This window comes from Echinops telfairi, unplaced genomic scaffold (assembly GCF_000313985.2).
Source record: "Echinops telfairi isolate 266 unplaced genomic scaffold, ASM31398v2 ScPeMD7_655;HRSCAF=1070, whole genome shotgun sequence".
In the NCBI taxonomy this organism is placed as follows: Eukaryota; Metazoa; Chordata; class Mammalia; order Afrosoricida; family Tenrecidae; genus Echinops; species Echinops telfairi.
In genome coordinates this window covers 21,497,977-21,506,987 of record NW_022104553.1, presented here as the reverse complement: position 1 = coordinate 21,506,987, position 9,011 = coordinate 21,497,977, and the positions used below count along the sequence as shown (strand labels likewise).

The following is a 9,011-nucleotide window of genomic DNA, read 5'->3' as shown; positions in this document are numbered from 1 at the left end:
AATCCCAAAACTAAACTCATTGCTATCAAGCCAGTACCGACTCTACAGGACAGAGTAGAACTGCCCCTCTGGGTTTCCGAGGCTCCACCTCTTTACAGGAGTAGAGAGCCTTATATTCCCCGAGGAGCAGCTGGTGGTTTTCAACTGCTGACCTTGTGGTTGGCTACCCAGCACATGAGCCACTATGCCACCAGGCTTCTGAGGACAGACGTTCCTGTCCTCGCACCCTGTGCCAGCACCTGGGGACAGGGCAGAGCCCTCAGCGGGTCCCCATGATCCCGAGACCCCCGGGTGGGTGGCGCCAGGGATCAGGCTCCTCTCAGGAGCCTGTGGTGCTGTGAGGGCCCAAGGGCTGCGTGGTGGTCCCCGCAGGTTCATGGGTGGCGGCGGTGAGAGCTGCAGCCTCATCGCTGAGGGACTCAGCACAGCCCTGCAGCTGTTCGACGACTTCAAGAAGATGCGGGAGCAGATGTGAGTGAGCCCAGCGTCCCTGCCCACCCCCGTCCGTCCCCCGTCCCCCTACCCCATGGCCTGTGAGCCCCAGCCCTGGAGTTCAGCCAGGTTCTGTCCCCAGGCTGTGAGCTGGTGGAGGCCTGGCCAGCGTTGGGGCTTCCCCCGGCCAGCTGGCCAACTTAAGGCCAGTGTTACCCTCTCTGAGCTGCAGGCTTTTCTGCTGTAACGTGGGAGCGTGGCTCCACCTCAGACTCTACAGGTGGGGGTCCCAACCCTCACCCTGGTGCTGGGACTGTGGTCCCCGCCCCCACCCCACCCAGCCCTCATCCCCGCATCTCCAAGGCTCTGCTTGTCCCCAGCAGTGGCCAGACACACCGTGTCTGCCTCCTCATCTGTAACTCGCCGCCCTACCTGCTGCCCGCTGTGGAGAGCACCGTGTACTCGGGGTACACCACCGAGAACCTGGTGCAGAAGATTGGCGAGGTGAGGCCCGCCCCCCACGGTTGCAGCAGGGTGTGGCCAGGAATGGGCTCCTGGGTCTGAGGCAGGAGAATGCTTGGGGCCTGTGGGGCGGGAACTGGCTTTGAGGAGCGGGGCCCCATTCCTGGGCATGAAGAGGGTGGGTGCGGACTCGCAGGAGTGCCTCAGTTTTGTGAGGAGTCCTGCTCGAGATCTTCTGGGGCAGCAGCTGCCCTGCCCTAGAGGCCTTCTGGGAGCTACCGTCTTGGGGCTCAGGAGGCTGGTCTTTGCCGCCCTGAGGAGGCCTGTCCTGAAGGCTGCTCCCCACCGCCCTGTCCTGCAGCGGGGCATCTACTTCTCCATCGTGTCTCCCCGGAAGCTGCCCGCCCTGCGGCTGCTGTTCGAGAAGGCAGCCCCCCCGACCCTGCTGGAGCCCCTGCAGCCCCTGACGGACGTGAGCCAGGACCCCCGGCACATGGTGCTGGTGCGGGGGCTGGTGCTGCCAGGTGATGAGACCTCGCCCTGTCTGGGAGCCAGGGGGGCATGCTCTCAGGTGCCCTCTGACCTGTCTCTCCCCTCCTTCTGGCTCTTAGTTGGGGGTGGCTCAGCCCCAGGCCCGCTCCAGCCTAAGCAGCCCGGCCCACTGCCTCCAGCCCCCACCTCTGCCGCTGCGCTCTCGGCAGCCCCCCAGCAGCCTCTGCCGCCTGTACCCCCGCAGTACCAGGTAGGAGGAAGAGCTTCTGGGGGTACCTGGGGGATGCTGAGCTGGTGGGAGTCTCCCTTGGGATCTGGGAGGGTGGGGTTGTGGGCTCTTGACATACAGGCACCAGGTTACTCAGCCTTGGCTTGAGGGGATGCTGCATGGACCTCCCCAACCCACTCTGTCCCCCCAGGTCCCTGGGAACCTGAGTGCAGCGCAGGTGGCGGCCCAGAATGCTGTAGAAGCTGCCAAGAGCCAGAAGGCTGGACTGGGCCCGCGCTGTGAGTCCTGAGGGAGGGGAGGGGGTTGTTGGGGATCGGGGCCCAGCAGGGCTCACTCTTGGCCCGACTACTCATGCCTGCTTCCACTCTCTCTCCTAGTCTCCCCCATCAACCCTCTCCAGCAAGCTGCACCAGGTGTGGGCCCCCCCTTCAGCCAGGCCCAGGCCCCCCAGATGCCCCCGGGGCCCCCTGGTGCTCCCAAGCCACCGCCCGTGTCCCAGCCCAGCTTGGTCTCCAACGTGGCTCCTGGCTCGGGTCTGGCCCCCCCTGCGCAGCCTGGGGCACCATCCATGGTAGGTGAGACCACCCCCACCCCACTCTCTGCACCTTCTGAGAAAGGTTCACAGGGGTGCGGCCCGGCCCTCGAGGGCCACTTGGAGATGAGATCCTGGGTCTGTGGTTCCAAGAGTCCGGATGGGCTGAGGAGCCCAAGGCATGCTGGGACTAGTAGTTCCAGCCTCATGGGCAGTGAGGCAGTGCTCTGGGGATGGGGTGGGGGAGCACTGCTCTGACTCCACCTTTATTGTCCTCTTTCCTCCCCTCTGGCAGGCCAGCTCCGTGGCCCCAGGAGGTGTGAGTGGTCCCTCCCCGGCCCAGCTGGGGGCCCCAGCACTGGGTGGGCAGCAGTCTGTGACCAATAAGCTCTTGGCCTGGAGCGGGGTGCTTGAGTGGCAGGAGGTGAGTAGACTGCAGGAATCACATGGCTGAGGTGGTAGTGAGGGGCCGCTGGGGCAGGGCTTTCAGGGTGGGGGGCCAGGGGAGGGATGAGGAAGCAGCTGGGATGGGGCCAGGCCTGGGCCTCCAGAAGGGTGAAACCTGTGGTCCCAGAAGCCGACATAGTCATGTTTCCCAGTTCGGATCAGGAGGGTGGTAAGAACTGGATTTAAGGTGCAGACCTCAGAGAAGCCCAGGATGAAGGGGTCCAGATTGGGGCTGAGGACGGGCCCAGCACTCGGGCATCTGAAGGCAAGAGGGTTGTAGAACTGAGTGTCTGGGGAGGAACCCTACTCCCTAGCTACAGTCAGACGGTCAGTGGTCTGGACCCCAGGTCACCACGACACCCTGTTGCCCCTCAGAAGCCCAAGCCTGCCTCTGTGGACGCCAACACGAAACTGACCCGCTCCCTGCCCTGCCAGGTCTACGTGAACCACGGAGAGAACCTGTGGGTGACCAGAAGGCCAGGGTGGGATGGGGGGGGTGGGGCCTGGGTGGGCTGCCTGCTGACTCTCTCCCAACCTCACCCCCAGGAAGACGGAGCAGTGGCCACAGAAGCTGATCATGCAGCTCATCCCCCAGCAACTGCTGGTGAGTGGGTGAGGGCACCGCCCACCTGTCCTGGCTCACCTTGCTCTCCTCCCTTCCCTCACCTCCCCCACCCCCATGCACGCACACTGACACAGCGACCGGTGCCTATGTCTCCCCCAGACCACCCTGGGCCCTTTGTTCCGCAACTCGAGGATGGTCCAGTTCCACTTCACCAACAAGGACCTGGAGTCCCTCAAAGGCCTCTACCGAATCATGGGCAACGGCTTTGTAAGTCTGGGGCCGGGGCAGGGCTGGCGACTCTGTCCACCTCAGTCTGTGCCCGGCCCCTCCTCCCCTTTCTTCTCTGCCATGGCCCCCTTTTTCTTTGTGTGGGGATTGGGTGAAGCTTTCCAGAGCAGACCAGAGTCCCCTTAAAAAACTCCTGCAGGTAGCCTTCATCTCACCGATTGCCATCCCCACTGGGACCTTCACCCATCCCACCTCCTCTCCGGGCTTCTGGTTGCGATCCCTCCCCCTCCCCCAGGTCTGCGGACCTCCCCCCAGTTTGACTATTCCCCTCATAGACCTATCTAAGGCGCCGGTGGCATGGTGAGCTGCACATGTTGAGCTGCTGCCCACAGGGTCAGCAGTTCAAACCCACCAGCCATCTGAAGGGGAAGATGAGGCCATGCCGAGAGAAGGCTCAGATTTCCCTGTCCCAGAGGGTCCCTGTGAGTTGGACTCACTCCGTGGCTGTGGTTTGGCTGAAAATAGAGCCCATGGAGCATGGAGTTCCGCTCCAGCTCTGAAGGGTGACCAAGGCTGTAGGCCCTGGGGTTCCCCAGCCCGAGTCTCTCACTGACCCATATGCCGGCGCTTTGTTACCTGACTGTGGGTTTTGTTCCACACGTTTCTCCCACATGTAACAGGGTCCTTTTCCGAGCAGTGGGCTGGTAGCCGTAGCCGGGCACCATCCAGGTCATCTGGTCCCAGATGTGCAGATGGCCCATTCAGAGGCCCTGGGTCAGCACACCTGCCTTATTGTTTCCACCCTGTCGCTGCCGCTGTCCCCGCTCTTCTTGCAGGGAGGGAGAGACCACTAGTTAGACCTTAGGGGCTGCTACCAAGGGTGGGCTGTGCTGGGCCACTTGACCTTGGTGTCACTGCAGACTGGCCTAAGCCCCCAGGCCTGGGGACGGACTCGTTCTCTGGAGGCCTCTGGTTACAGCTAAGAAGTGGACCTAACCCTGTCCCCCACTGTGCTTACACCCCCGCCCCCATGCATGGCTGTGTTTGCAGCAGAGGAAGATGCCCTGGAACCACAACCTCTGCCAAACCTGTATGTGCCCAGCGGTGTCCCCCTGCCCGCCCAGCCTCCGGGTGTCTTCACGCTCTGCTGAGGCTCGCTGTCCCTGCCCGGCTGCCTCTCACTTTTCTCCGCCTCCCTGCCTCTCCCCCTGCCTCCATCGAGCTTGCCAGACTGCCCTCTGTCGGTCGGTCTGTCTTCACCGGGGTTAAGGCGTAGCTATCCTCTAGCCAATCATTTCCCTTGCCTTCTTGACCACCCCACCCCGTAGCCATCAGAGTGCTGCTTGTCATGTGAAAGTAGGGCCCTAACTTTGACAGCAATGAGACTCCTTGCCAGAGCAGGGGACAGTCCACAGGGCAGACGGGGCCCAGCAGCCCTTGGCGGACACTGGGTTCTGCTGGGGTTCACGGGAAAGGCCCAGCTCTGAGCACTTCCCGGCCGGCCGGGCCCTTTCCAGAAGAGACCCTCCTGAGCCCTACAAGAAAGTGTCGGTGGGGGGTTGTAAGGCTTCCCCCTGTCTGCCCCCACGCACCCAGGCATACAGCCCTAGGAGCCTCGGCTGCCCCCCACCCCTCCACCACACACACGCACACACACACACAGTCTCCCTTGGGTTTCACTGGGGACTGGGGCCCATATCTGAACTCCTCACTCAGTCTGTGAACCCTGCACAGACCTTTGAGGGTGGAGGACCCATAAGGAGGAGGCGGTGGCCCAGGTTTGGGGGCTGCTGAGTCAAAGAGCTAGGGTTCAGTTCGGCACCCTTTCTCTCTCTGCTCTCCCTCCGGGCAGTGGACAGAATCCCAGCTCTGCCCAGTCCCTCTGAGCACCCGGCTGCCCTTAAGCCCCTTAGCTCCATTCTCCTGGTGGTGAAGTTCAGTGCCTGGGGGGAACTGGCACGCTTCAAACCCGCGTGGTTTGTTAGAGTCCAGACATAAGCCGAGCCTCTTCTCTCTCTCTCTCCCCCTCCCTCTCTGTCTGCCTGCCTCTCTCTCTCACAGTCACAGCAGCAACGAAGCGTTAAGCCACCGTTTTATTGAAGCCTAGCGCCCCTTGAAAAGAAAGGAAGGGGGGCCCCCCTCCAGAATTGAGGAGGGACACTGTTCAGGGAACACTTGTAGTTTGTCAAGTGTACTTTCCAGGGGAAGGGGGGGGGCTGCCGCTCTGCAGGGGTCAAGCAGCTTTGTAATCGCTTGTGCGCAGTCCGTCCCATCCACTGTTTCTCTCCTCCCGTGTCCTCTGTCTGGGACTTCCCTCCGAGACCGGTCCTGAGTCAGCTTCTCACCCAGGCCCGGCTTCCATGTTGGACTTCTCAGGGAGTCTTTTGTTCATGACTTTGTTCATTCCCTTATCAGGCAGGGCAGAGGCTCCTCCTTCACCCCCGTTCCGTGCCTGTCACTCCACGTTTTAGAATGGAACCCCCACCCCACCCTTGGTCCCTGGGACTTCTAGAACCTTCTTCTAAAACAGGGAGCGGGGTGGGTGGCTGGCTGACATGCCCCTCCCCTGCAGGCCGGCTGCGTGCACTTCCCCCACACAGCCCCCTGCGAGGTGCGCGTGCTGATGCTGCTCTACTCATCCAAGAAGAAGATCTTCATGGGCCTCATCCCCTACGACCAGAGCGGCTTCGTCAATGGCATCCGGCAGGTCATCACCAACCACAAGCAGGTCCAGCAGCAGAAGCTGGAGCAGCAGCAGCGTGGGGTGAGCGAGCCAGCGCCCCGCCGGCTGAGCGGAGCCCAGAGCTTAGGCTCAGAACCTCCCGGGGCTCCTCCAGGCTCTGCCCCTTCCCCTCCTCTGCGCTCCCGCCTGCAGCCCGTCCCCTGTGGGAGGCTGGTCATCTGAGGGCGTCAGTCATCTGCTGTGTTCTGCCCTCTTGCCCTCGTGTGGGCCCCCAGCACTCCCCCCACCCCAGCATTATTTATTTTTAAATTTTTATTCTTATTTTAATCATTTTATTGGGGGCTTATATAGCTCTTAGCACAATCCATCCATCCATCCATGCATCGTTTCAAGCACTTTTGTTGCCATCATAATTTTCAAAACATTTTCTTTCTACTGGACCCCTTGGTATCAGCTCCTCATTTCTGCGCCACTTCCCTCCCCCATGAGCCCTCCCACCCCCACCCCCAGCCTTAAACCTTCCCCTGTCAGCTCCAGAGTCCTCTAGTCCCTGACCTGCTCTCTTCCTCTGGCACAGATGGGGGGACAGCAGGCCCCCACAGGGCTGGGCCCCATGCTGGAGGAGCAGGCAAGGCCTGGGCAGAATCTGGTGAGACCAGGACGGGTGCGGGGGTGGGAGGATGGTCTCAGGGAGGGTGGTCTCAAGGCCAAGACATGCGAGACACTGTCCCCTCCCCTCACCCCTCTCTTCCCTTCAGCTCCAGCTCCGCCCACCTCAGCCCCAGCCGCAGGGTGCCGTGGGGGCCTCTGGGCCAACAGGGCAGCCCCAGCCCCAAGGTGCTGCCCAAGGTCCCACAGGGGCCCCCCAAGGCCCTCCAGGAGGAGCCCCTGGCCCACCCCCACCGGGCCCAATTCTTCGTGCCCAGAACCCTGGGGCCAACCCCCAGCTGCGGAGCCTCCTCCTGAACCCTCCACCGGTGAGCTCTGGGGGGTGGGCAGGTAAAACCCCCAGGTGGCCCTTTCAGCTGGAAGGTGGGCTTGGGTGTGCAGCCCCTTGGGCTCATATCACAGTACATCTGAGGAGGGGGCCTTCCAAACCAGGTGGCGACCTTGGACTGGGTGGTGGCAGGTGGCCTTCCCCAGGGCCACTGAGTGCTCTATGTTCTTTCAGCCCCAGAGTGGGGTGCCCCCACCCCAGGCCTCTCTGCATCACCTGCAGCCACCAGGGGCTCCCACCCTGCTGCCCCCCCCACACCAGGGCCTGGGACAGCCCCAGCTGGGACCCCCACTTCTGCACCCACCTCCCACCCAGTCCTGGCCCACGCAGCTACCCCCAAGAGCTTCCCTGCCAGGTAAGAGGGCTCTGGGCTGCGGGTGGCATGGGTGGGAGTACCAAGCCCCAAGGGATCCTGGGAGGGGAAGTCTGGCCTGAGACAAGGGGTCCCCGTGGCCAATTTTGGGGGGCTCTGAGAGCCCAGGGGACTAAAACCCTAAAGGGGCAAGAGCGTTTACCATGACGCCCCCCAAGTGTGCCCCCGTGGGAGAGGAGCCCCAAGGCTCCTGGGCACCAGGGAGTGTGGCCAGTTGGAGTCAGCAGGTGCCCCCAAAGCATCCCAGGCTCCAGAGGAGGGAGGTGAGCATGCTGGGAGATGCAGTCCCTTCCCCACTGCCCCCCAGGTCAGATGCTGCTCAGCGGGGGTCCCCGGGGCCCGGTCCCCCAGGCGGGCCTGCAGCCCAGCGTCATGGAGGACGACATCCTCATGGACCTCATCTGAACCCCCGACACCCAATAAAGTTCCTTTTAACACACGCCCCGACTCCCGTCACTGACGTCCCCTAGGACTGGGCAGGAGGAGACAAGGGGGGAGACACATGCACCCCTGCCCTGGTCAGCCGGGTCAGGCAGGCTGGTGCAGGGCAGGGGGCAGGCAGGGAGGACTCGGAGTGCCCCAGGTGCTCTCGGAGGGGCGAGTGGAGCCAGGAGAGGCACACCACCCTGCCGGGGCGCTGGTCTGGGCAGACTCCCTGGAGGAAGCGGACACCACTTAGCCAGCCCGGAAAGAGAAGTAGGAGGCATCAGGCCAGAGGCAGCTGGTGAGTCAGGTAGTGAGCCCAGCCCCACAAGTGTGGGTGTCAGGAGTACAGGTGTTGGACAGGGTGGGTGTCGGAAGTGTGGCCCTGTATGGCTGGAGTGGGGGTGGTGGGGGGGGGGAGGCATTGAAGGGGCTGCAGCTTTCTTTTGAGTAGCTTGTCCTGGGGAGACTAAGTAGGGGAAGGGTCAAAGTCACCTCTGGGTGTCAGCCCAGCAGGAGGCCTGGAGGGGCTAGGGCAGAGGTCCTAAGGGAAGGATGAAGCCAGAGCAGGACCCTGAGCACAAAAGCGGAGGCTGGGGTGGGTGGGGAGGGGCTGGGGGAATGGTGGATGGCCAGACCTCCTCCCTGGGAGTGCCAGCAGTCCAAGGCCACACCGAGGGCCCACAACTTGGCAGGAGGGGCTTCAGAAAGCATGGGAAAAGAACATTTTTCCATGACCTCTGGAACCCCTTCCTCCATGGGACAGGTGTGTGTGGTAGTTGAAGCCACGAGGTAAATGAGACTGACCTCCCAGGGCTTTGGAGAAGGTGGGCCAGGGGACCAGTCCCCAAGGCAGGTGGGGCAAGTGTGGGTCACAGTGAGACCAGGAACCGGGGTCAACCTGCAAGATGGCCAGGGGCTGGCTGGGTACAGACATCTATTGGGCTGGACAGAAGAGCAGCCAGGTAGTTGTTGGCAGACTCGAGACGGGTGCTGCCCGGTGTGTGGTCCGCTCCCGGACCACCGCATCTGGCAGAGCCCAGGGGCCCGGACTTGGAAGTTGAGGCTCCCCTGGGGGCCGGGCGACAGCTGAGTTTGTTTGGCTTCCCATGTGGTAGCGGACGTGGCATTTTGTCCTCCCCCTCCCC

General features: G+C 62.8%; 1 protein-coding gene across 3 annotated transcripts in view; it reads left to right on the top strand.

Annotated features, from left to right (window-relative positions):
• LOC101653799 (mediator of RNA polymerase II transcription subunit 25) overlaps positions 1-9,011 on the top strand; it is a 35,347-nt gene that overhangs the window by 4,364 nt on the left and 21,972 nt on the right. The window contains exons 4-18 of one of the 3 annotated variants that reach the window (XM_004710448.2): positions 373-471; positions 816-936; positions 1,256-1,418; positions 1,506-1,636; positions 1,806-1,893; positions 1,993-2,186; positions 2,443-2,571; positions 2,970-3,055; positions 3,141-3,198; positions 3,319-3,426; positions 5,960-6,151; positions 6,648-6,719; positions 6,829-7,047; positions 7,242-7,422; positions 7,748-7,879. In XM_004710448.2, coding sequence (XP_004710505.1) covers positions 373-471; positions 816-936; positions 1,256-1,418; positions 1,506-1,636; positions 1,806-1,893; positions 1,993-2,186; positions 2,443-2,571; positions 2,970-3,055; positions 3,141-3,198; positions 3,319-3,426; positions 5,960-6,151; positions 6,648-6,719; positions 6,829-7,047; positions 7,242-7,422; positions 7,748-7,845 — 1,939 coding nt within the window. In that variant the 3' untranslated portion in view covers positions 7,846-7,879. Of the gene's footprint in view, positions 1-372; positions 472-812; positions 937-1,255; positions 1,419-1,505; positions 1,637-1,805; positions 1,894-1,992; positions 2,187-2,442; positions 2,572-2,969; positions 3,056-3,140; positions 3,199-3,318; positions 3,427-5,959; positions 6,152-6,647; positions 6,720-6,828; positions 7,048-7,241; positions 7,423-7,747; positions 7,880-9,011 lie in introns of those variants that run through there. The other 2 variants (XM_045292499.1, XM_045292500.1) reach the window with 2 other exon arrangements.